The sequence below is a fragment of the Xyrauchen texanus genome, chromosome 38 (assembly GCF_025860055.1).
Source record: "Xyrauchen texanus isolate HMW12.3.18 chromosome 38, RBS_HiC_50CHRs, whole genome shotgun sequence".
In the NCBI taxonomy this organism is placed as follows: domain Eukaryota; kingdom Metazoa; phylum Chordata; class Actinopteri; order Cypriniformes; family Catostomidae; genus Xyrauchen; species Xyrauchen texanus.
The window spans coordinates 22,579,513-22,607,486 of NC_068313.1; the positions used below are offsets into that span (position 1 = coordinate 22,579,513).

The 27,974-nt window shown below is 36.6% G+C and overlaps 1 protein-coding gene across 1 annotated transcript; it reads left to right on the plus strand.

The window, feature by feature from the left end:
• The first annotated feature begins 29 nt into the window (after nucleotides 1-29).
• Nucleotides 30-27,974, plus strand: LOC127631992 (serine/threonine-protein kinase PAK 4-like). Its single transcript, XM_052110436.1, has 10 exons — nucleotides 30-174; nucleotides 14,234-14,455; nucleotides 15,706-15,926; nucleotides 17,171-17,606; nucleotides 19,884-20,336; nucleotides 20,669-20,802; nucleotides 22,378-22,504; nucleotides 24,185-24,310; nucleotides 24,409-24,543; nucleotides 24,674-27,974. The coding sequence occupies exons 2-10, from the start codon at nucleotides 14,255-14,257 to the stop codon at nucleotides 24,827-24,829; spliced, it is 1,989 nt and encodes a 662-aa protein (XP_051966396.1). The 5' UTR covers nucleotides 30-174; nucleotides 14,234-14,254; the 3' UTR covers nucleotides 24,830-27,974.

The following is a 27,974-nucleotide window of genomic DNA, read 5'->3' on the forward strand; positions in this document are numbered from 1 at the left end:
TCAATTCCCCGGATGACGACGAGCTTCAGTGTGAATATGGCGCAGAGAACACGAGCAGCGCGCTCGTGAGGGTTTCTGTGACTGATACGCGCACTTAACCAGCTTAAGCTAACTTTACATACAGATTTGACGGACCTTATGAAGTTCACTTCTCATCGGGCACACTATACACAGGTAGGACGTCTTTAAATCGATTTGTATTATAAACGAGTAGCGTTTGTGTGTTAGCGCAGGTAGTTTTGGTGGCAGAATGTAGTTTCGGTTAGTTTGTTCGTCGTGCTAATTCCCCACAGCTAGCTGGGTAGCTTTAACTACTGGTTGTCTTATCAAAACATTTAATTATAGTCATTAAAGATACAAACTAGAAAGTTATTCTGTCTGTAATGTGGAGAGGTTGTTGCTGTCAGTAGAGTTTGAATCTGTCTTTCTCTGTCATGGAAAGAAGGGAATGATTTATAATTGTTTTAAGAGTTTTCAAATGCTGCCACCTAACTAGCCAGTTTGCAACACTGTTGTAACTCTTTAATGGATTTGTGAGCTACAACTAAATGTCTCACTAAAAGTGGTACAAATTATAGTAAAGCTGTGGCAGAAGGCCCCTAAACAACCGAAATACTCGTGTATAACTACTGGAGTTAATAGAGTAGACATAAGTCAAAATGCATTTTCTTGATTCATCACTTATTTGATTCAAATACTGTTTAACCAGCCTGTTAAACTTAAATATTATGATCCAGACCCTGTCCATACTGTAACTAGTTATTGTTATGCATTGGTGGCAAAGGTGTTTGGAATAATATTCAGATTTTGCTGTTTCAGAAGGAAATTGGTACTTTTATTCACCAAAGTGGCATTCAACTGATTACAATGTATAGTCAAGACATTACTGATGTAAAAAACAGCACCATCACTATTTGAATTTAAAAAAAAAATTTCTCTAGACAAGTTCCATTTCCAGCAGTCATCGCTCCAACACCTTATCCTTGAGTAATCATGCTTAATTGCTTAATTTGGTATTAGGAAATCACTTGCCATTATATCAAACACAGTTGAAAGCAGTTTGGTTTGTTAAATGAAGCTTAACATTGTCTTTGTGTTTGTTTTGAGTTGCCACATTATGCAATATACTGGCATGTCTTAAGGTCAATATTAGGTAAAAAATGACAAAATAGAAACTTCTTTCTCTAGAAACTCGTCAGTCAATTATTGTTTTGAGTAATGAAAGCTATACAATTCTTAATATTGAAGATTTCATACAAAAGTGTACACTACAGTCTTCAAAGACAAAGGACAACTGGAAAGAGATGTGGAAGGCCAGCTGTTCAAATAAACAAGAGGATAAGTACATCAGAGTCTCTAGTTTGAGAAATAGACATCTCACATGTCCTCAGCTGTCAGCTTCATTGAATTCTACCCGCTGAAAACCAGTTTCATGTACAACAGTAAAAAGAAGACTCAGGAGGACTTATGGGAAGAATTGCAAAGAAAAAGACACTTTTGAAACAGAAAAACTAAAAGAAAAGTTTAGAGTGGACAAAGAAACACAGACATTGCACAACAGATAATTGGAAAAGAGTGTTGTGGATCTTAACCCCATTGAGCTTTTGTGGGATCAGCTAGATTATAAGCTGTGTGAGAAGTGCCGACAAGACAGCCACATCTATGGCAAGTGCTACAGGAAGTGTGGGGTGAAATGTCACCCGAGTATCTGGACAAACAGACAGCTGGAAGGTCAAGGATCTGCAAAACTGTCATTGCTGCACATGGAGGATTTTTTTGATGAGAACTCTTTGAAGTGGTTTAAGAAGTTCTGAATTTTTTTTCTTCTTCAAATTGTATTAGTAATTTTTCACATTATTAATGTCCTGACTATACATTTTGAACAGTTGAATGCCACTTTGGTGAATAAAAGAACCAATTTCATTCCATAAGAGCAATATCTGTACATTATTCCAAACTTTTGGCCGCCAGTGTAAATATATGTTATATAAAATCATGTAACCATGCTGTTATAGATCAGGGTGCCTTTAACAAGCTTTATATTTTGTTAATGTGACAGAAATGTGTAAAAAAAAAAATTAATGTATCATGTTATGTTGGAAATCGGTTGAAATAAGTGGCCAGTGTATCGTCATACTTGTAATATCAAAACTGGTTTAAGTATGTCTTTTGTTATGAGAGTGATTAATTGTTTACATCATTTTGTAATCTTAAAAGAGTAGCTTCCTGCTTAAAGTATTAATCTTGAACCATTTATATAAATATCCAGGGTAGGTCACCAGGCTTGACCTTAACTGTGTGGCTTTATAACTGAAAGTTAAAATGGATAACCTAACAGATATATCAATTATCTCTTGTTGTATACGTTGCAGCCTTAGGTTTGTGTGCAACATGAAATATTGGAATTCTGTGTTTTTCTGTCTGATGATTAACTACTAGAAAAATACGATATTCTAAATCGTGAGCCGTAAGTTGCTTAACAGATGATCGTTGTTATTTAGTGTCTCTCGTGCCCTTGTTCCACCCTACTCGTTGATTGTAATTTTGCTGTCTTTGTACATGTACCCCTTCCAGCAGTTGTAACTATCTCAGGGTGTGCTTCAAGGAGGTGTGATGGGAGATTCCGACAGGGGTGCAGTACTGGGCACTCCAAACATTCCTTAAATACTTCAGTGCTGGACAGGGTCACACATTGTGCACTCTCATATGCTACTGCTAACTTTAAAGGAATGGTTCACCCAAAAATCAACAAATTCTCTCAGTATTTATTCACCCTCATGCCATCCCAGTATGACTTTCTTCTGCTGGACAGAAGCTTTTTATAAAAATATCTCAGCCCTGTTGGTAAAGTGAATAATGGCCAGAACTTTGAATCTCCAAAAAGCACATAAATGCAGCATAAATGTAATCTATGACTCTAGTGATTTAAATCCATGTTTTCTGAAGCGATATGAGAAACATAATTTTTACTATAAATTCTATGGATGGGGCGATATATCGTGTTTTGATGTAACGTGAACCAAAAAAATACATACCATATTGAGGCAAAACTTTATATTTTTAAACAAATCACCATTTACACCTGATAATATATGGGTCTCTCTTGACCACATCTGTTCAAGTGTTTCTGCTTTCATGACTGCATGCATCAATCATTACAGCATGTTAATTTGTTACTGCATGATAATAAAATTTGAAAATTATAAGAATAGGAAAGCTTGAAAAAAGCAGCCTGCCATTTCTGCCAATTTTGCTTGCATTTAATCTTTGTGCAAACATGAATATATGATATGTACTGTAGCCTATATGCCATCATAATGAATTCTACCCCCCTGAATGTAGCCTCAATATTTATGAAATTAAAACATGCAGGATTGATAAAAAAAAATACCATGGTGGAAATTTTACAACTCAGTCCGTCAGAGTGACCGATAAAGATTTTTTTCTAGCACAACCTCTACCTGTGCGAGTCTGTGATATACATGTTGAACTGTTAAAGTGACAGTACAATTTTTGAGAATTGTTTTTATACAAATGAATGTAATCTCAATGTTATTACTTGTAAATTGTGCACATTATTTCAAACATTGACAGCTCATATCATTATTCTATATAATATTTCATGATATAATATGAATTGATTGAATGTAGAATTTGTATATTTTTTAAAAGTTAAAATTATATTATAGGGGAAGTTACCCAAATAAGCCCACATACAGTTGAAGTCAGAAGTTTACATGCACCTTAGCCAAATAAATTTAAACCCAGTTTTTCACAATTCCTGACATTTAATCCTAGAAAACATTCCCTGTCTTTGGTCAGTTAGGATCACTACTTTAATTTAAGAATGTGAAAGGTCAGAATAATAGTAGAGAATTATTTCTTTCATCTTTTATTTCTTTCATCACATTCCCAGTGGGTCATATGTTTACATACACGTTGTTAGAATTTGGTAGCACTACCTTTAAATTGTTTGTACTTGGGTCAAATGTTTTGGGTAGCCTTCCACAAGCTTCTCACAATAAGTTTCTGGAATTTTGGCCCATTTCTTCACACAGAACTGTTGTAACTGAGTCTGGTTTATAGGCACACTAGGTGTTGGCGATATGACCATTAACTTATTTCACGATATCGCTAATTTTATATCACGATATTGTAATGCCTATTTTTTTATAAATCCAGTAATTGTATAAAATACTCATGAATAATTTTCTCTTTATTTGGAACATGACAAACATAGTCAGGATTTAACATTTTTATTGGAGGTATTCAAAAAAAGTAGTAATCAATCTTACCACAATGCTAAAATTCACATTTCAGTCTGATGTTGTTTATTATTATTATTATTATACTTTCCTCGGAACTTGTCATCTTCTGAAAGCTTTACAACAAAGCAAATAAAGGATCTAAATGAAGTGTTTTTTTTTATCAAGGATAGGAAGGATATTTTTTACTCATGAATGAGATTATTTAAGTAATCTCTGTAGACAATATTTTAATATCTGAAAGCAAAGCCAGTTTGTTTTCTAATATCTAACATAATTCAAACTATTTTATTAAGGGTGATGTGTAGTTTAAAAAATCAGCATGAAAGATGACAATTTTTGGCACATTATATTGTTTTAGCTGTTTTCCTCATCTGTTTTGGTTAGAATGTCAGGCTCGCTCTCTGTTTGAGATGTTTGACTTCCTCCATAATGCTTTATGGTAAACAACTCAAAACTCAGTAGAATTCAAATAGGTCACGCAAGTTTTGAGGTTTGTTGGTGATGGAGAGAAACCGAATTGAGCGCCAGTGCTCACACACTCTGCATTCTCCTGTATGTGGAGCACAATATGGAATCCTGCTGGAGTGGTCTCGTGAGTGACAATGACTGGATCACAGCTGCTTGTGTGAAATGAAGCACATGCTTTTTCAGTTTTGCCCACAAGTTTTCTATCAGATTGAGGTCAGGGCTTTGTGATGGCCACTCCAGTAGCTTGACTTTGTTGTCCTTAAGCCATTTTGCCTCAACTTTGGTGGTATGCTTGGGGCCATTGTCCATTTGGAAGACCCATTTACAACTGAGCTTTAACTTCCTGGCTGATTTCTTGAGATGTTGCTTCAATATATCCACATAATTTTCCTTCCTCATGATGCCATCTATTTTGTGTAGTCCCTCCTGCAGCAAAGCACTTCCACAACATGATGCTGCCACCCCATGCTTCATGGTTGGGATGGTGTTCTTCAGCTTGCAAGCCTCACCCTTTTTCCTCCAAACATAATGATGGTAATTATGGCCAAATTTTTGTTTAATCAAACCAGAAGGCATTTCTTCAAAATATAAGGTCTTTGTACCCATGTGCACTTGCTGGCTTTTTCTTCTGGCAGTTTTAGAGCAGTGGCTTCTTCCTTGCCAAGCAGCCTTTCAGGTTATGTCGATATTGGACTTGTTTTACTGTGGATATGGATACTTGTCTACCTGTTTCCTCCAGCATCTTCACAAGGACCTTTGCTGTTGTTCTGGGATTGATTTGCACTTTTCGCACCAAACTATGTTCATCTCTAGGAGACAGAATGTGTCTCCTTCCTGAGCGGTATGATGGCTGCGTGGTCCCATGGTGTTTACTTGCGTACTATTGTTTGCGCAGATTAAAGTGGTACCTCCGGCGTTTAGAAATTGCTCCCAAGGTTGAACCAGACTTGTGGAGGTCCACAATGTTTTTTCTGAGTTCTTGGCTGATTTCTTTTAGATTTTCATTTGTTGTCAAGCAAAGAGGCACTGAGTTTTAAGGTCTTCAAATACATCCACAGTTACACCTCCAATTGACTCCAATTAGCTAATTGTCTAAAGGCATGACATAATTTTCTGGAATTTTTCAAGCTGCTTAAATTAGTAATTTTACATCATGATAACATTATATATCACAATATAGTTAAATCTTTTTAAAAATTCAATGCAATTGTATTATATATCAAGCCATCTCGCAATGTGTAATTGAGTAATCCAGTCAGTGAATTAAATACTTTATAAATGAATTCATCTTGTATAATTTTCTCTTTATTTTGAACTTGACAAACATAGTGAAATAAAATATAAATGCCACATTTTAGCCTAATGATGTGCACCACTTATATTCTGTTGTTGTTGTAACTTTCCTCAAGAAACAACAACATCTCAAAGCAATGCAAAAAGTAAAATAATATTTAAATAAAAAATATAACCATAAATAAAACATTTAATTGGGTTTTTAGGAATCTCTATAAAGGAAATGTAAAATACCCGAAGGAAAATATGGCTGGTTTGTTTCCTCATATCAATCGTCATTCGAAAAGAATTTTAGAAAGGGTTTTGATGTGTATTTTAAAAACCCACTTGACATCAAGAGAAACCAGAATGAGTAGCATTCAAAAAACACAGCTGCGTGTGTTTGGATTGGAGACATGTTTGGAGTGCGGTATGAATGTCATTGAATTAGGGGTGTGCAATATATATCGTCTACGATAATATCCCAATTGTTGTTTTAACGATATGCGAAATCACATTGAGTATGTCACTCATTTTCAAAAACCATTAAAAAACCCGTATTAAGTGTCCACGAATTCACTGCGTGCTGCAGCAAATTACTATATATTTCTGCACATGCGCATTCAGATTGTGATGTTGCACATAAGATTGTGGTGTGTATGACAGAAGTTAATAATGAGCGAAGAAATGGCAAGAGGAGAAGATCATCAAACTTCAACAACCTTGCAACCCACGCTTATTAAATTGCTAGACGTTGTTCGTCATCAATAGCATGGAGGTGGTTTGGTTTTGAAAGGTTAGATTATAGTCAAACGACGGCAAACTGGCAAAAACCGGTTACAGTCGAAAGCAGCTCGACGACCAACGTGTTTCACCATTTTAGAACTACCCACCACACTGAATATGAAAAGCTTCTCGAGTCAACTGAACACAACACGCCTGCAGCTGACAGGGTAAAAGCAAAAAAAAACACACTCAACAAACTTTAGCCGACAAAGTTTGTTGAGTGTGTAACAAAAAAGTTCCTTACGACAAAAAAATGCGACAGATGGCAACAAACGCTGTCACAAATTACATCGCAAAAGACATGGTGCCAATTCAAGCGGTTGAGAGAGATGGTTTTAAACAACTTTTGAAGACTTTAGACCCAAGATACACTGCCTGGCTTTTTTATTTTCATCATTCACTATGAAAAAATGTACAGAAGGTTGTAATTTGCTAACAAATGCAATACTTGTTTCTTTTTGTGTTTTTTTTTTCTTGTGCTTTGTTTGAAAGAAGTTTGCATTTGGTGACTTTTATTGCAATGTCATATTTTTGCTTCTTGCTTTTATGCTGCACAGTTCACTGTACAGCAGAGCAGTGTTTTGTATTGTTCTTACTTGAATGATTCAGTTTAAAATAATAAAGATATCTTTTCCTTCAATATATTGTTTTGATTAATAATATCAACAATCAATATTATCATGTTATTCTATTAATATGTTGTAAGAGGGAACTAGTACAATAACCCTTAACAATTTTGAAGGATTTAAAATATCGTCTGTTTATCGTTAATATGCAAAATCCCAGAAAATATTGAGATTTAATTTTGTCAATATCGCACACCCCTGCTTTAATGGTGGCTCAAGTGAAATTTCATGCCGCAGAAGTGAATTCAGTGTAATTTTTTCGCGTGTTCTAGACAAACTTTTCATCTAATGACACGTGCAGCTGTCAGTGAAAAACGGTTTCATTATTTCAGTCTCATTTGAAGCCCTGACCACTGATATATAAATGCGCACATGGATATATCGACATACACAATGTACAAACTGTTTTCTGCTCTGTATCGTGTTTTCTAAAGCTAAACCAATTCCACACCCGGAGGACGCACGTTTTCCTTCATAATCTCCTCATCTTCTCATTCAAATGAATTTGAGAACAGAGCAGTCCCTCCACCTTCCTCCATTTGTCTGACAGTGTGTGTAATATGTACATTTTACGTGCTGATCACATTTCTCGTGTGGCAATTTTGCGTTACCACGATAGAGATGATAATCCAAAATGTATACCGGTTGGAACATTTCTACCGGTATATCGTCCACCCCTACTGCAGTGTTATCTTTTATTCTGTGGGCAAAAACCGAATCTGTAACAAATGTTTGTTTTATAAAGGAATCATTCACCCAAAAATGAAAATTCTCTCATCATTTACTCACCCTCATGCCATCCCAAATGTGTATGACTTTCCTCCTCCTGCTGAACACAAATTAAGATTTTTTTTGTATAATTTTTCAGCTGTTTTGGTACAATGTAAGTGAATGGGTACCAACATTCACTTGCATTGTAAGGACCTACAGAGCAAAAATATTATTCAAAAAATCATAATTTGTGAGTTGCAGAAGAAAAAAAGTCATACACATCTTGTATGGCATGAGGGTGGGTAAATAATGAGAGAATTTTATTTTTGGGGGAACTGTTCCTTCAACAATTTTTCAAGGGCTCTTGTAGAACTCAGAACACTCCAACCTGATTGTTGTAGTGTCAAAACAGGGCATTATACTAAATTTGGCTAATGAAATGGTGTTGAGCATGTTTCATTAATCTCATATAATTAAGTTTTTCTGAGCCACAGCTGCCCAGAGGATTTAGGATTTATAGAATTGGATTATTGTTTTATTTTACAATTAGTAAAATTGACAAAAAGGGTCCAGACGTCCAAATCAATGCAAGTGGTACGTCAAGCGTTTTCAGTATTTGTGTTGAACCTTGCAACACAGACAGAAGACAGTTCATGGATTCAGTAGTAATGTTGGCCTCCATTTAGATTTAAGAAAGAGGTATCACATTACAGAAAATTAGCCTATTCATGTCCATTTCCTATTTCTGAAAAACAAAATGAAAATAAATTTTAAAACAAAATGCTGTTTAGGCGTGAACCAGAAATAAAGGTTTTTAGTAATAAGAGTTTCCAACAAATGTTCAAATATTCAGCACAGGGTTTTAAAGTTTTGTGAAGCAAAACAAACAATAATATAATGACTTTGACCAAAACTGTTTTATGTCTCCAACTGTTTCAATCATGGCCTTTTACTAAACGGACAACGGCTCTGTAAACAATAGGGTGGTCTGATAAGAAAACCATTAATGGTGAAGTTTCTAGTTCCAAAGTCAAGATGTATTTGCAGTGCTCTCTGTTGGTCTTGTTAAAACAAATACAGCAAGCCTGTTTCTTCTATGCTTGCTCTATCCTACAAGTACAATTTAAAAGTCATCACCTGTTACATAATTTCCTAAACAATTTGGGCCATTTTGAGAAGGCCTAAGTAAAGTCAGTATCTCTGTTTTTAAAACCCAAGCTGCAGAGACTTTTGGCCTGGGAACATCTCTGCACAGTTGACCACAGAAATGTCTTTTTCACTGTTCACCAGTGCATAATGGAATGTGGCTGGAATGCCAGACTCAACCAGGAAGTGTTGTTTCACTGTTCAAGTTTAACTGCTTTAAACTTTTTAATGTCTGGCACAAAGCCTGATTGATTTGGGGGGGGCAAACCGATATGATATCACCAAAATCTTATATCACAATATGAGTAATTTTATATTACGGTAACGATATACAGTGCATTCAGAAAGTATAAAGACCCCTACATTTTTTCACATTTTGTTATGTTGCAGCCTTATGCTAAATTGCTTTAAAACAATGTTTTACATCAATCTACACTCTATACCCCATAATGTCAAAGCAAAAACCTGATTTTTGATAACCGTGCAAATTTATAAAAAATATTGACATTCAGCCAAGTAATTCAGACTCTTAACTCAGTACTTAGTTGAAGCACCTTTTGCAGCGATTACAGCCTCATGTCTTTTTGAGTAAGATTTGCACACCTAGATTTGAGATTTTCTGCCATTTTCTCTGCAGATTTGCTCAAGCTCTAAAAAATTTTTTAAGATTGGGTTCAAGTCCGGGCTCTGGCTGGGCCACTCAAGGACATTCACAGAGTTGTTCCTAAGCCACTCTCTCATTGTCTTGGCTATGTGCTTAGTCATTGTCCCATTGGAAGGTAAACCTTCAGCCCAGTCTGAAGTTCTGCATGCTCTGGACCAGGTTTTCATTAAGGATATCTGTATTTTGCTTCATTCAGCTTTCCTTCAACCCTGACCAGTACCCCAGTCCCTGCCGCTGAAAAACACACCCACACCATGATGCTACCACCACCATGCTTCACCTTTGGGAAGGTATTGTGCAGGTGATGAGTGGTGCCTGGTTTCCTCCAGACATGATGCTTGGAATTGAGGCCAAACAGTTCAGTCTTCATTTTATCAGACCAGAGAATCTTGTTTCTCACAGTCTGGGAGTCCTTCAGTTGTTTTATTGCAAAATGTGTCTTGCAATGAGGAGAGGCTTCTGTCTGGCCACTCTGCCATAAAGTCCAAATTGGTCGAGTGTTGCAGTGATGGTTGTCCGTCTGCAAGTTTCTTCCATCTCCACACATAATCTCTGGAGCTCACCAAGAGTGACCATCGATTTCTTGGTCACCTCTCTTACCAAGGCCCTTCTCCCCCGATTGCTTAGTTTGACCGGACGGCCAGCTCAAGTAAGAGTCCTGATTGTTCCAAACTTCCATTTAAGAATTATGGAGGCCACTGTGCTCTTGGGAACCTTCAATGCAGTCAAAAAAATCTGGTAGACTTCCCCAGATCTGTACCTCAACACAGTCCAGTCTCTGGGCTCTGCAGGCAGTTAATTTGACCTCCTGGCTTGGTTTTTGCTTTGATATGCATTTTCAGCTGTGAGACCTTATATAGACAGGTGTTGGATTTTCCAAATCATGTCCAGTCAATTGAAATTGGCACAGGTGGACTTCAAAGTGTAGAAACATCTCAAGTACATGAATTGATTTCCAACAGACTGAGTATAATGAAAACAGCGATGAGCCATTTAAAAGTTTAGAGTGAGCAAAGCAATGAGGATGGTCAGCTTATATCATAGTGATCCTAAACAAAAGCCATAGAGCTAGAAAATATACAAAGCCGTTTCCTGAAACACATTATACATTAGTGCCCGACTGATATATCAGTTGGCCGATATAATCATGCAGTGTTAATGACATGTAGTGACAAAGAGGAGACGCACACTATTTCTGTGGAGTGATAAAATTATTAAATAAAATCTCAAAGGTTTTGCTTCATGACAAATAGAGGCTTGTTTAATCAGAGCATTAAAATAATTTGTTAAAGTGAAGATATTAGGAAAGAAATATTTGACTATTGCATAATATAATATAAATATATAAATTATATTTTATTTAAAAAATTATAAAATAGGAGTTAAAAAACAAGTGTAAATGTAAAGTTGACCAAAAAGAAAGACATATTTTAATTATTTAGATATATTTTTAGATTTATTTTTTGTATGCTATCTTTTCAAGTTTTTAAATCCTTAAAAGGAAATCATAGTTTATTCCTATTAAATGATTTGATTTATACTACACTGGCAGCCAAAATTTGGAATAATGTAAATATTTTGCTGTTATGAAAAGAAATTGGTACTTTTATTCACCAAAGTGGCATTCAACTGATCACAATGTATAGTCAGGACATTAATAACATGAAAAATTACTATTACAATTGAAATTAAACCACTTCAAAGAGTACTCATAAAAAAATCCTCCACATGCTTGCAATGACCGCTTTCCAGATCCTCGTTATTCTAGCTGTCAGTTTGTCCAGACACTCAGGTGACATTTCACCCCACACCTGTAACACTTGCCATAGATGTCTTGTCGGGCACTTCTCACGTACTTTACAATCTAGCTGATCCCACAAAAGCTCCATGGGGTTAAGATCCACAACACTCTTTTCCAATTATCTGTTGTCCAGTGTCTGTGTTTCTTTGTCCACTCTAAACTTTTCTTTTAGTTTTTCTGTTTCAAAAGTGTCTTTTTCTTTGCAATTCTTCCCATAAGTCCTCCTGAGTCTTCTTTTTACTGTTGTACATGAAACTGGTGTTGAGCGGGTAGAATTCAATGAAGCTGTCAGCTGAGGACATGTGAGGTGTCTATTTCTCAAACTAGAGACTCTGATGTACTTATCCTCTTGTTTAGTTGTACATCTGGCCTTCCACATCTCTGTCCTTGTTAGAGACAGTTGTCCTTTTGTTTTTGAAGACTGTAGTGTGCACTTTTGAATGAAATCTTTTGACAATTGACGAGTTTCTAGAGAAAGCGGTTTCTTTTTAGTCATTTTTGACCTAATGTTGACCATAAGACATTCCAGTATATTGCATACTGTGGCAACTCAAAATCAAACACAAGACAATGTTAAGCTTCATTTAACAAACCAAATTGCTTTCAACTGTTTTTTACATCAGTAATGTCCTGACTATACTTTGTGATCAGTTGAATGCAACTTTGGTGAATTAAAGTACCAATTTCCTTCCGAAACAACAGCCAAATCTGAACATTATTCCAAACATTTGGCTGCCAGTGTATATTTGTAGTTAAATATGTTAAAATGACTTCTTAAGGTGTATGAAGCACACCTTAAAAAATAGGACAATTTATATGACAATCCTGAAAGCCCTTAACGTGACAATTGTCACAGCCCTAAAACAGACAATTAATCGTCATAATTGCAATTATTTGTTTTGACACTTAATTATCGGCTAAATTTTATAATCTTGATAACCCTTCCCCAGGGAATGTATTATAGAGTCCGACTGATATGAGATTTGAGACCGATATAGATTTCAGAGGGGGGAAATGTAATTTTTGAGCTGGACTGAATTATAATTTTTTCAAACATTTTTATGTGGATTGTGCAGTGATTGTGCACCGATATGGCCATGCAAAGGTACTCAGAAGGCTGCTTTCTTAAAAAAAATATTCTTTATCAAAGAATATTTGACATTATTATTATACATTGTCAACAGATTCTTGAAATGAACACTGATAAAATGAAGAATATATAGAAATACAATAAATCGCTTAAACATCAGTACTGTATGTTCAGTATCAGTCAGTTGCTGACCATTTCAATAAAGAATAAATAAAAATGCAACAAATAGCTAAATAAAAACCAGTACTGTATGATTAGTATCAGTCAAATGCTGACTAGTTTAATACTGCCAGTCAATAAGGGGCAGGTTTTAAAACAAGAAGCATCAAGAGATAAACAGTGTTAGCTGTGTTGCACTGTATTCTGCTATACAATTTCAGGGGAAACTTAATAATATCGGCCAACTGATATATCAGTCGGGCACTAATGTATAATGTGTTTCAGGAAACGGCTTTGAATATTTTCTAGCTCTGTGGCTTTTGTTTAGGATCACTATGATATAAGCTGACCATCCTCATTGCTTTGCTCACTCTAAACTTTTAAATGGCTCATCGCTTTTTTCATTATACTCAGTCTGTTGGAAATCAATTCATGTACGCACTTCAAAAAATGCCTTCTGTGCACTTTAAATTCACAATGATTCCAAGACTTCCGAGGCTGACATGTTCCAGTTGATATCTTCACCAACGAATGCTCCTGCACTTTTGAAAAATGCCTCTTGCTGCTGTGTTGACCAAAGAGGGCAGCTGAGATTTCCCAGGCTTAGTCAGGCAGGTTTGGGAGGGTGTTTCGGCCCACACATATCAGAGTCCAGTGTTTGGTTTCTGGGAGTGTGTCTGATGCCCACAGAGGGAGAATGGGCATGGCTAAAGGAGAGAGGGTGAAGTATAGGAAAGCGTGACAGATTTGTATTGTACTGCATAAAGAGACTGTTGTTAATGCTTTAGAAAGGTGAATTGAAAGATCTGACATTTTCACTTGAACAGCTGACTCTGTCTCCCATGTTTTGTGAATGAACAGAGGAAGGTGTTAATTGCACTCAGGTTTTCAGTGAATAATAGGGCATGGTTGTGAATTTGATAATAGCAGCTTTTTGTCAGTGCTTGTGAGTGGTAAAACCATCATGTAAATCAATGCTGATATTATTAAGAATCTGAAAATGAACATCAGTGAGTACATTTACATGGACGATCTTACACCAGTTATGTTTAAGCTGCATTTTTATTATTTTTGTGATCACAATTTTGTTGTCAATGTGAATGCTGTCGTTAGTTACTTATGATGTGATTTTATTTTCTGGCCATTTTTCCTTGCATATGTCCCTCAGTATAATTTCACTGAACGCAATTGTGTTTTGAAACGACTTTGTGGAAAATTACCTGGTATCTTTCCTGTTCTTAGGTCTGATGATCTGCTGCAGCCATGTTCAGCAAGAAGAAAAAGCAACGCATCCAAATCTCAGCACCCTCCAACTTTGAGCATCGTGTACACACTGATTTTGATGAACAAGAGCAGAAGTTTGTGGGGCTTCCACGGCAATGGCAGAGCCTCATTGAGGACACAGCCAAGAGGCCCAAACCATTCATCGATGCCTCAGTCATCACTACTGTAGAGCCACGCAAGGTCAGAGTGAGAGAAAGTGCATTCTGATTTAAAATTCTTTTATGTAACTTTTTGGGTTGAAGCTGTCAGTTAGTTAGAGTATGATGTGAGTTACAGCAGCAAGTTTTGGATTTACTGTATGAGATGAGTTATTGGTAATAAACAGAGCTATTTTATAAATTGTGGCTGTGTTATTTGGGCATGTTTACAATGCTGCTTTTAAAGACCCCATGAAATCAAAATTGGAGTTCTGTGGCTTTTTGGACATGTATGTGACACTTTGAGGTCCTGTGTTCTCCTAAATGTTGACTTTAAACAGATCTATACATGCAGTCTTTCTCTTCTGGTAAAGCAGACCAAACATATTGATAACTTATCCTGCACCCACATATCCAAATTTTTGTCCAGTATAATGCCCTCTAGAATGAGACTGTTCCTCCCCCTAATGCCCAAAGCATTTTCCAGTTTTGACGCAAGCACTAATCATCTGTGCACAGTTGAACGGTAGCCTTTCAAAGTAAACTTCATTTGAGTGCACATACCAGTGTTATTACAGTTAACGAAAACCATTTTCGTTAACTAAAATGAAGATAAAAACTATAACCAAACTAAAATGACTCAACTAAAATAAAAATTATCTCTGATTAATTTCAGTTTTAATTTAGTTTTAGTTTTGGGCAAAGTAGGACACTTTTGGCACTTTTAATTATGATCCAAACACACAAAACCTGACAGTATACCTTGAAGAAAGCTTAGGATGTCTTCTACCTTAGACAAAAGAAAAAAATAAGAAATTCTTAATACTGAGAAGTAGAACCTTTTGAAGATCCTCTTTTGACCAAATCCCAGAGGAAAAATATTCTCTACAAAATATCTACAAAGTATTTAGAATTCATTTTACAAACATTACACCACATTTCTGATATTTGGCATTGGCAATTTAAATAAAGTGGCAAGATCTTCCATATGTCTCATCCAAACGGCCAGTTTCATTTACAAATGTGTCAACACGAGACGGGAACCTGTACTCATCCAGTAATTTCATGGGGTCCTCTTAAGTATCTGAATTAAGCATATTGAACATTGCCACCAAAATGGCATAGATTCGGTTGTCTCTTTAATTAGAAGTACACTGAAAAAAAGTGGTGTTTTCATAAAAGATTCAGTTATTCCCAATCATTGATCATTGCAGAAATTATGGCATCCTGTCTCCTTTTTCCCCATCACCACTCTGCCCTCAATTCCTCACAACCTATGTCTCTGTGGCACAGGCAATCGTACGGGGGCGTAAGATTGGCGACGATGGCTCTCTCACATGGCTACTGGATGAGTTTGAGACCATGTCGGTGATCCGCTCCAACTCCCTACGGCGAGACAGCCCACCACCGCAGCCTCGCAGATACTCTGGATCATCAGGAGGGGGTCATGAGAATGGAGATCACTCCCACCAGCAACACAAACATTCTGAACGCTATGAAGACAGCAAAGAGAGGTGATTTCATAGTTACAAACTGAATGTTCGGTTTCCATAGGCAACAATTCCAATATTGACACTAGTAATGGGCGATATAAACGATATGCAATATAAACGATATAAAATTGGCCTAAGATAGAGATTTTAATTCTATTGCACTATCGCGATAATGCGTGATGACGCAATCTACCCGCGAAATTTAGAGCCGCGAGCTGCAACCGGCTGGAACGCATCACTGTAACGTTACTCGTCATCTTGAATAAACATGGCTGAAAGCGAAATGGAGGAGCTGGTGAAAAAGACCGGTGCAACATCAATTATTTGGAATTGGTTTGGATTTAAGCCGTCCGACGAGCAGCAGCAAACTATACTATGTAGAGTGTGTGGGGCAACAGTTCCGGCGAAGAGAGGTAACACGAGTAATCTGTTCTACCACCTCAAAGCGAAACATGTCACTGAATACCAGCATTGCCAGGCATTGCAGCCAACCCCAAGATTCAGTCCGAAGAACGCAGGACAGAAAAAACAGGAACTGATTCAGACCTCCATCCAACAGTCATTTTCAAAAGGTACTCCTTACAGTAGGAAGAGCCCGCGATGGATTGAAATTACCAGGGCCATAATTGTTTACTTGTGTAAGGACATGGTCCCTTTTCAAACGGTAGAGAGACGTGGCTTTAAAGCCATGATCAGAGCTATTGATCCACGATCACGAGGTGCCAAGCCGCAAATACTTTACAGAAACAGAGATGCCAACACTGTATGCCGAGCTCCGCGAAAAGGTTGAAAAAGAGCTGTTTGACTTGAAATTCTTTGCCTGATACTGAAAGTATTTTCAGTACAGTGTCTGTTCCTTAACTAAAAAGACACCAGTTTGACACTTGTGTGGCATTTATAAGTGTAGTGCCTTTTAAGAAACCCAATACTTTAAGCTTTTTCTTTGTTAAAGTCTGCAGCTAGTGTCCTTGAATTGTATTTATCTGCAACATTGTTGTATGATTACAGTTTTGCACAATAAATATTCTCAAAACTACATACAATTCTTTCTTTCTTAAAAAAAAAAGAAAAAAAAAAGAGCAGTTTGGCTTTCCTTAGGGTCTATGTAACCTGTTCTGAAATGGTCCTATTATAATTTATATATCGCAATATATATCGTTATCGCAAGAGGCTGCAATGTATATCGCAATATGGATTTTAGGCCATATCGCCCATCCCTAATTGACACTAAGGTGCCCTGTGCTTTTTCGTCTTTGTCCATGTAGGGAGAGACCACGACAGGAGCCTCCAGGTGCTGATCCCAGACAGGTTCAGCGCTCAGTCCACTCATCCAAAGAGGATGGCCGACCTCACCAGCAGCCTCGCGGACAGGAGCCCAGCAGATACAAAGAACCTGATTGGTCAGGAGGGCCAATACCTCCCCAGTACAGAGAACGTGACCGAGAGAGAAAATCTCGTGAATACCATGATCAGGTGGTAAGGAGAGAGGGGGCCAATGATAAGAGGCCCAAATCCAGCTACACGGGGCGGGATGGCAGCCCACAGTCGCCCCGTGAGAAGAGACCACTCTCTGGGCCAAATATCCGCACCCCCAACCTACCTGTTACAGAGGGAGTTATAAAAACGGCACAGCAGACTGGCCGACCTTTCAACACATACCCACGCTCTGAAAGCAACTCTGGGAGAAACTCCATTAGTCAGGTACATAGAAAGATCAAATTAAATATTCTTATTTGTTTAAAACTAATTTATGAAGGCATATTGGGGGATGTTAAATAAATATTCCAGGTTCAGTACAAGTTAAGCTCAATCGACAGCATTTCTGGCAAATTGTTGATAACCACAAAAATTTATTTTGACACTTCCCTTCTTTTCTTTAAAAGCAAAAAACTAAAATTGAGGTTACAGTGAGGCACTTGCAGTGGAAGTGAATTTGGCCAAATATTGGAGGGTTTAAAGGCAGAAATGTGAAGCTTATATATTTATGAAAGCACTTACAATAATTCTTCTGTTAAAAGTTATGTATTATTTGAGCTGTAAAGTTGCTTAAATTGTCATTTTTACTGTCAATTTAGGGTTTGTTGACATTACATCGTCATGGCAATAAAGTCATAAAATTGGCATAACTTTACACAAAAGGACACAAAGCAATTTTATCATGCTAAAGTCATGTTTACACGCATATTGTTTGTCTTGTGGCTATAAGGCATGTGACGGTATTCGGTTATACAGTACATCACGGTAATTAAATTGCACATTATTGTTATTGTGGGCACTTCAAAATACCGTAAATAATTCCAGATAACCGTTTCGGCCAAATTGTTTCGCACAGAAGTTTTTATCCTATTATGAATCAAGATTCACAAAACTGTGTTTACCTGGCACAAATGACACATGCGTACTCAAATGTAAACAAACCAGCGCGGAAGAAAAACGTGGCTAAAGGAGGAACACAGCCGACCATTTATCCACATTTTAATAGGGGTATGACTTAAGTGTGGAAGTATTTGGGTTCCATAAAAATGCAGAGGGATTGTTGGTTGGAGATGGTTTCCATTTGTGTCAAATAATTCTGTTCAATTCAGCAAGATACAGGTAAGTTGTGATGGTTCTGCTCGTTTTTCCAAACTGTTTAAAGAGGTAACTAGCTAAGTGAACAACTAAGGCAACAAAGAAAGTGAACTGTTGTTGCTATTTGCAGATAATGTGTAGCTTGCTTTGAAGTGGCCAAAGAGTAGTTTGCTAAAACTCTTGCCAGCTACACTGTAATGTTTGCATCTTGTAGTAACAACTAAAATACAGTTGGAATGCGATAATACTAATTATCTAATTCATTATTTGCTAATTAATGTCTATGTGGCACAATGATGATTTCAATATTAATGTCAAGTTGGAATGGCACGCATTCGTACGTTGCCATACAGTGTGAATGAACTTGCGGTTATTAAAGTTGTAGCTATCAGCTAGCTATTAGCAACTGGCTTGCTAGAAAAATAAAAAAACATGCATGGCTTCATAAAACTAGTCTAACTTTACTTTAACATTAGCCTCAACAAGACAATGTCTGTCCTGGTCTGTAATGATCAGTGGCCCCATATCATAAAAACTATTTAAATAATTACACATCAACTTAATGTTACAGCATGCTATGTATTTATGGTGTTGATGGTAGTTTTTTTAACGTTCAGGGTTCTTTTTAAAGTTCTCTTTTTATCTGTTCATTTAAAGGCCAGTTTTGTATTGAAAAAGTAATTAAACTTGTTATTAAGATAACAATAATAAAGTTTGTTTATCATTCAACCTATTTTTGTAATGTTATTCAATATCGTGACAATACCGTATACCGTGATAAAAGCTTCAGCCGTTATCGCTAGATTCCGTCACATGCCTAGTGGTTGTACTTTGAAAAAGTGTGTACCGGACATTTTGTTTAATGTTAAAATGCTCTGTTTGAAAAGATTAGCCACAAGACGTAAAATCACTTAATAAACCTTTCTGTGTAAAATTATAGCCAATTTTAAATCTTCGTTGTAATGATGATATGATGTCAACAAACCCTTAAAGGGGCAAGTCAAAATATTTTCTTTTTAGTAATCAATACTATGCCACAGATGCTGTCGATTCAGCTTAACTTGTATTGAAATATGCCTTTTATTAATTGTTTATATTCATGAGAATATTATTGAGAATATCAGGGACATTTATTTTTTACATTTTATGGACATTGCTAATGTGAATATAATTTCTTTGTTTTGCAATATCTTGAAACTTTCTAAGCCATAGTGATGTCTGATGTGTAAGTTGTTCTTTTAACTTTTAAGTCATACTGATTCACAAATTGGTCTGATTCATAACAGTATGTTTGTCAAAATCCTTATCCAGTCATTCTAAACAACTGGAAATATCATGAAAAAGTTATGGAAATTCATTGGTCAAAAGAGATTAGAAGGGAACCCTGTTTCCGTGTTGTGCTTGCAGGATTTAAAACCAGGCAAATCTGAGCCTTCCAACCACAATGGCCCCTCTACTGGGCCAAGCCATAGTGGCAGCAGTGGAGGTAAAACTGTCTCTCAGGGGAAGCACAGAGCAGATCCCCAGCATCACACCTCCCACCCAGCCTTGGGGCCCGAACCCCCTCATGGCCAGCCGATGCCCCCGTCTCATAAACCATCAGGCCCGGTTGCACCACCACAGCAAACACGCTCCCCTCAGAGGGAGCCACAGCGGGTTTCTCACGAGCAGTTCCGTGCTGCGCTTCAGATGGTGGTTGACCCTGGGGACCCACAGACTTATCTGGACCACTACATCAAGATCGGTGAAGGTTCCACTGGAATTGTGTGTATTGCCACAATTAAAACCACTGGCAAGCTGGTGGCTGTGAAGAAGATGGACCTGCGAAAACAGCAGCGTCGAGAATTGCTGTTTAACGAGGTGAGCACAAACCACAGGATATTACTCAGAGTTTTAATTGGTTGTTTAGATGTGTGTTTGTGTGCTCTATGCAGCCCAGTAATAAGTAAATAGGCAATTAATTATATTTCATAAAGCCTAATACAAAAATGCCAATCAACATAAAGCAAAGGTTATTTTACTGTGGTACTCTGTTTGAGATGCTTTTGCATGTGTGTGGGTGGGAAAATAAATGGTAAAGACACTGAGATAATTTCTATTGCTGGTTGATTTTCATCAAACTTTTCTTCCTTCACCACTCAAAGAGATTTTTAAATAAATAGCATCTGCATGCTTTGTGTCTTGTTTCTAAGGTGGTAATCATGCGGGACTATCACCATGAGAACGTGGTGGAGATGTACAACAGTTACTTGGTGGGGGATGAACTGTGGGTTGTCATGGAGTTCCTTGAGGGCGGAGCTTTGACAGATATCGTTACGCATACCAGGCAAGTATTTTTCAGAAGTAGAATCACAAATTATTGCTCTTTTACTTTGTTCTTCATCACATTTGTTTTCAGATTTCGTTTTTTTTTTGCCCAATTTTGTTTTTAAAGTACAGTGGGGGCTTAAAGTCTGAAACAAAAATTTTTCTATTTTAAATTTTTCTAATATTATACAATTTACATGAATTTCTTATTTAGTTTGTCCCCCTTTGGTTATAACGATAGCATGAACTCCACAAGTTTGTGCAAAACCTGATGATTCATGGAATCCCAGCATGATTTGTGAATGTTTTGAAGAGCATTTTTCTGTTGAAGCAAGGAAATCTGTCCTTTTTTACAACATTAACATGGAGTTAACATGCTGAGTCAACAATGTTTTTGATTGGTGACATAGAAATAGTACACAATCTTAGATATTTCTTTTTTTATGTCTTAACTATTCTTTTGTTTCAAAATATTCTAAATATTAAAACTTTTGTTATTTCCATTTTCAAATTCCATCTTAAATCCCAGATTATCAATATGGACAAGACAATTTCAAGTATGTAAACAATAACACGGGAATTAGAATGCTACTGTGCATGTCTTGCCCTGAAACTGTATTTTTATCATTTAGAGCTGTGAAAACAAAGACTAGCAAGTACATTTAGAGTCTAGCTAATACAGAACAAACAAGATAAATGCAAAAATTGAAAATAACATTTAAAGGACCAATTTAATAAGACTCGAAGTCAACAAATTTTCTCAAAGAACATCAAACATTTACCCGAAGTGACTGATGATGTGTTGTTGTTCCTGACCATGTCTACGTGAGAGAGGCGATGAAAGTCTATCGTAGTTCAGATGCTCACAATAATTTTTTCAGCGGCAAGGTCGGGACCATTGGATCGATCCAATTAAAATCAATGAAGCTGTTAATGCTGCAAGTGTGTGACTTCTTTTAAATTATAAAAAAAAAAAAAAAAAAAATCCTTGTGGGGTCCCTTTCTTCAGCGGTAGCTTCTATACAACTCCAGGTACTCTGAGATATGGTTGAGTTTTGTGTGACAAATTGCTTATGTTTCTCATTTGTAAGTCACTTTGGATAAAAGCATCTGCTAAATGACTTGTGCAGCTTCATTTATTATAATGGGAGCTCACTTTTAGAGCCCATAAAGAAATACTGAATTAAAGGAACGTCCCAGGTTCAATACAAGTTAAACTCTATCGACAGCATTTGTGGCATAATATTGATTACCACAAAAATGTATATCGACTTGCCCCTTTTCTTAAAAAAAAAGAAAAGAAAAGGGCAAAAACGTAGGCACTTACAATTGAAGTGGGGGCCATTTTTTGAGTGTTTAAAGCAGAAATGTAAAGATTTTTATAGCACTTACATTAAATCTTAATAAAAGCCGGAAAGTTAAAGGAACAAAGAGATCACTTCCTTAAATTGACAAGGTGTAACCCAAACCTGTTACTGCAATAGTGCATCACCACTAGATGGCAGAGTATCACAGCAGTCCACTACGACCTGTCATGCAGCATTTTTATCAGCTACAGTTTCAAAAATGTTCTTTTGTGTTGTTATGTTTGCAGGATGAATGAGGAGCAAATCGCCACCGTGTGTCTATCTGTTTTGAAAGCGCTTTCTGTTCTTCACTCCCAGGGAGTCATTCACAGAGACATTAAGAGTGATTCTATTCTTCTCACACACGATGGCAGGGTAAGTCCCTCGCCTCGCTTCAAGGACTAGATTCACTTTATTACCTCAGATGATGCCCAGTCCTTCTGCCCTGTCTGCTGTATAGGATAAAAGAGACAAAGTTTTAAAATTATAGTTTGCCCAAAAATGAAAATTCTGTAATTTATTCACTCTCATGTTGTTCCAAACCCATATTAATTTGTTCTGTAGGTTATCAAAGGAGACATTAGACAGAATGGTAGCCTCAGTCACCATTCACTGTCATTGTTTGGGGAAAAAAAATGAAAATGGGAACAAAGGCTAACATTCTCCTTTTGTGTTCCCATGGAAAAAAAACTAATACAGGTTTGTAACAAAAAAAGAGACCAATGGAGTGATGATGAGTGAATTTTTATTTTTAGATGAACTGTGCATTTAAAATAATTTTGACATGTTTTAACCTACAAGCTCTGAAAACATCCCCTGATCTGTTCTGTTTTATTTGTTCCTGAGAACTTGTATGTTGATGTTTAAACAGGTTTTTGGAAGACCTATTCTTTTGTTTGCTTAGACCTGCACTTTCACCAGTGTGAAATAAAGGCAGGAGTGCAGCGTTAAAGAGTTAACCAATCACTGAAACCTCAAGAACATCGTCAGTCCCTTAAAACAGCGACATAGTTCTTTTTATGTAGGCCCGTATTTCTCAATGTGTTCAGTAGAAATATATATATATATATATATATATATATATATATTTGTATTTTCTGACCACGATACCAAACCCAGATCTTCTTTTGATTGTGCTGAAATAGACAGTGGTTTGTTAGACAGGGTCTATGTTTAACTCTGTTTGTGGTTAAAATAGGTGGTGTTCTTTCAGACACCTTCAGCTTTTTCTCAGCATGACATGCATGTCTATGTATGTGTGTTTGACCTTACATGTTTAATTTCCTCTTGGCATGTTTCTGACAGTGCTTCTCATGCAAAATCCCCAGTGGCATCATTTCTTGTGTAGGTAGTTAAGCAAGTATTGCATAAACTTTCACAGAAAATGTGATGGGCTTGATTTAAGTTAAATTGAGCCATAGTTTGTAATGAAAAAGAGAACTATAAATAACTGATTCTTGAGATAAGGGACAAAACATATCTTGCATACAAAAGTCATCTTTATTTAAAAATTCATAACAATAAAAAAATTTAAATCTAAAGGAAATGTGTATACTCGGGGCATTTTTTTTTACTTAAATTTTGTTTTTTTAAAATGCATGTTCTATACATCTAACTTTAACTGTCCTCAGCAAGAGGTCTATAAATGACTAGAATTTCATCGGTCAAAAAGTGAAAAAATTTAGAACACTATGTAAATTTCATAATTTAATGTAATGAAGTGAAGTATTAATATCCACACAAAGAGGATCAGTGGTGTGGTGCCATACGAGGGTTGGACCTGTGAATGGTGAGCTCTGCGCACTTTGCTAGTTTTTAATACTTTTTAATGTCATAAACCGGCGAGATTCTATTCACCCTTATCCATAACTGTTCTGTAAGGACAATATGTCAAAATCCTCAGGCTCTGGAGACATTAAATGACACATGCTCAAGCCACTGATATATATATATATATGACCATTAAATTAGCAAAAAACGTCTCATTTATTTTGGCAAGTAATATAACTCCCTATTTATTTGCATAATGTTTTAATCTCTTGTCCTCATTTGCAGGTGAAGCTGTCAGACTTTGGATTTTGTGCCCAGGTCTCAAAAGAAGTGCAGCGTAGGAAATCTCTTGTTGGGACACCCTATTGGATGGCCCCAGAGCTCATCTCAAGACTTCCATATGGACAAGAGGCAAGACACATGCCCCATTTTGTAATACTTTTACAAGAATACTCTGTAAACAGATTCAATATTAAATCTTTCAAATCCAATAAAAACTGTTTTAATAGGTGGATATTTGGTCCCTTGGTGTAATGGTGATCGAAATGGTGGATGGAGAGCCACCGTACTTTAATGAGCCCCCACTCAAGGCTATGAAGATGATTCGAGACAATCTGCCACCCAAGCTCAAAAACCTCCACAAGGTAACCCGTCATCTGTGGCCTCTTGTTTATCCATGAGGGCGCATTACAGATTTGTTTCTAAACCGATGTGCACTGACCTGTTTAAGTCATGTTTGGCACTCTCGATTAAGTTGTTTTTCTGTATCCTTAGGTCTCACCACTACTCAAGGGATTCTTAGACAGGATGCTTGTACGAGATCCTGCCCAGAGGGCTATAGCTCAAGAGCTGTTAAAGCATCCCTTTCTGAGTAAAGCAGGTCCTCCCTCTTGCATTGTTCCCCTCATGAGGCAGAACCGCATGAGATGAAAGGAGAAATCGGGGCGGAATCTGTCAGGCCCTTTACTGAGCTCAAAGCAAAGACTCAAAAGCAAAAATGGAGCCTGAAGAGATTTCTACTCGGCACATTATAAATGATTGTACAGGTCAAGCATTTTAGGAGAGAAGCCCATAGATGCTATGGACTCTACACATTGAGAGGGCGTTTTGAAACAAATCATTCCATCGATTACACTGTATTTGGAGTCATGAAAAGACCTGATTAGAATTTCTTCATGGTGTTCTGGCTCACATGTGAAATGGTAAAACACATCTCAGTGGTTTTAAGCTTGGCCTATAACACTGTGCTTTTGGGTGAACAGAGTATGTTAAAGAGGTTTAAACGTTACGAAAATGAACCACTTGGATTCTAATCTGCCCTCAATGTAAAGCAACAGATTTTCTATGGTTTTTTTCCCAACCTCAAGCTTTTCCCTGCACTTCAGCATTTGCACCTGGACCACACTACTCATTAATTTGTTTTTAAACAGGAAAAACAACTACTGAAGAACTTTTTAAAAAAGAAAAAAAGAAACTAGGTTTACTAGTGTTACAACACTAAGCAATGATCAACACTGGAGGTGTTTTGTTTCAGACAGTTTTTAATTTAGTTTTAATGAACGTAGAGAGAGATCCATTTTGTTTTCATGTTGCGTTGCAATGATTTATTTTGAGTGATTTTAAACACTGTTCTGATATCGAAGCTGCACTCCCAATATGATTTCCACACAGAAACTTCCTCCTTTAATTCATTGTTCTGCTTTTTTATATAACAAAGGGGGAGGGCTGTGGGGCAGGGTTTTCTTTTTATTGATTTGAAACTCACTACGGGGTCACTTTAGGTGAATCGACTGAGTTGTTTCCAATGTAGGGCATCTGCAGGGGAATGTAATTTTATGTGCACCTGAATCCTGAAGTAGTTTGCAAGTATTTTTGAAGTATTGTAGCCTTTCTCTTAAGAAGTAATTTGTGGTATGTTTTGTAGGAGAGACCAGGACTATACATATAAAGCTGAGCATTATGCTCTAGTTTATGAGAGCTTTTTGACAATATAAAGTGAACCCTTCAGCTGTAGATCTTGGTTGATTCCCACCATGTGACTTCTAGAGCTACCACGAAGCGTACACACTAATGTATAGGCACATGTGTTTGTATGCACAAACGCTTATACTAATAAAGATGCACACTATGGCTCTTCATTGTCATATTCAAAGATTTAAGAGATGAGTAGTAGCTTATTAGCTTGAACCTAGAGAGCAGCCAAAGACAGTATAAAGAGCGAAAGCAGAAAGTGCATTTATAATGGAAATTATTCCAAACATTGTTTTAGTAAACTACACTACACATACATACATTTTAGATTGTGTATCTTTTTTGTTCGGTCGCATATCCAGGACCAAAGTGGATGTGAGTGCTAGCATAAATGTACATGGTAATTGAAAGACCATTTAAAAATTACTCCGATTGGCATTCATTGTTGTGACAACATGGGAATAGAGGCTGAATCATTTAGCAGAGTCGAGTGACTTCACAGTTTATTAAGATTTAGGTCAGGTGTACATTGGGTAATTTACTGACTGTTTAAATATGTTATGTAGTGTTTGATTGATTAATCCTAGACTGAAGCGGTAGCCTATGTACATATTTTGTTAGAATAAAAATCAGTTTCTTTTGTTGAAAGCCTAAACCGTAACACCCCAACTTTAATTGCAGATGTGAAGGCTTGAAAGAATTAGTGACTCTTATTGGCAGATGTGATTAATACAAAAACTACTCGATTTTTTGTTTGTTTCCTACCAGTTAAAGTTTTTTGTAAGCAGCATTTCTATTTCACTGGACTGTGTTACTTTTTTAGGAGGTAGAACCAAACTAATGACAATCAGGCAATGGGAACAGAGGTGGGTGTACACTAATAGCATGTAAATATCTATTCAGAGATGAACAATTGCAATGTATTTTTCATAGAGAGAATAGCATTCATAAACTTTTACAATAAAGTTTATCTGTGAAATGTTGTAGACGTAGATTATGGTTTAAAAAGCTCCGTGCACTAAAGCAGAGAATGAGTTTGAATTTAGAGATCATTAGTAGCTTTCCATCAGAAAAACAAAAACAGCCTTAATGCATGAATATCTTTTCAGGAACATTGCTGACAGGAATGGGCTGTTAGAGCAATGCACACTGTATGCCACGTGATTCGTGACCAGCCAAATTATTTTTTGATAAGATATCTTTTGATACACCAGCAAAATATTTAATGGCAGATGACTTCGCTTTAGAAAGAGGATATCTGCATATTACCAGAAGCCTAATGTGGATGTGTGATTGGGGAACGCTTTACTGTAAACAAAACAACATGATTTGCATGATGTTGTTGTGTTGTATGGCTTTTGGAACACATAAGGAACATATTTCCTTTGTCACAATTGAAGATATATTGTATTCCCAGGAAAAATGTGAGCTTTGTCTGTTGTGTGAAAAGATATTATCTGCTTTTTTGTTTAATGTGTGTGATTGTTCTTCATTTGGTGCCCGCATGTAGTTCTGTATTAGAGTAATATTTGCAAATGCTCTCTGGAAGGGTACATTTTGTAATATGCTTTTCATTTTTATTTTTATTTTTGCTTCCATAAAAACTTTTCACCTAATGGTCTTCCATATTCTGCTGTTGGACTTTATCATGCCATTTTTTTAAAGTCAAAATTTAAGTAAATTTGTTTCTAATTAATCTTGCACTATAAACTTTATACCTGTAACCGTAATTTACTCTGTCAGCATGTAGATAGTTTCAAAGAAACGTTTTATGTTTTAAAAGTGGAATAGAAGCATGAACTGAAGTATACTCACTGCTGGCAATCTAACATTGTCAGGTTTTTGAGAGAACAATGTCCAGGCAGACTTGTTACTAATATATTAAAATAATCTTCAACATCTTTTGAATATACAACTGCTACTGACAGGCCAGCATCTTTGTGAATTGTAAACTGGTTCATATTATTTTGCTCCGATTCAGTTCTTTGCTTATTCATTTTATTTCTAAAGTATTGTCATTTTTGATGGACAACCTATGTCAGAGTTCTCTCTACGATATGTGAATTTTTACAGGTTGTAAAATGGACTTTAAACAGATTTTTTC

Excerpts from the sequence above, each read along its gene's own strand:
- LOC127631992 (XM_052110436.1), top strand. The coding sequence starts at position 14,255 with ATGTTCAGCAAGAAGAAAAAGCAACGCATCCAAATCTCAGCACCCTCC. Across the intron at positions 14,456-15,705 it reads CTACTGTAGAGCCACGCAAG|GCAATCGTACGGGGGCGTAA; the intron begins GTCAGAGTGAGA and ends TCTGTGGCACAG. Across the intron at positions 20,337-20,668 it reads GAGAATTGCTGTTTAACGAG|GTGGTAATCATGCGGGACTA; the intron begins GTGAGCACAAAC and ends CTTGTTTCTAAG.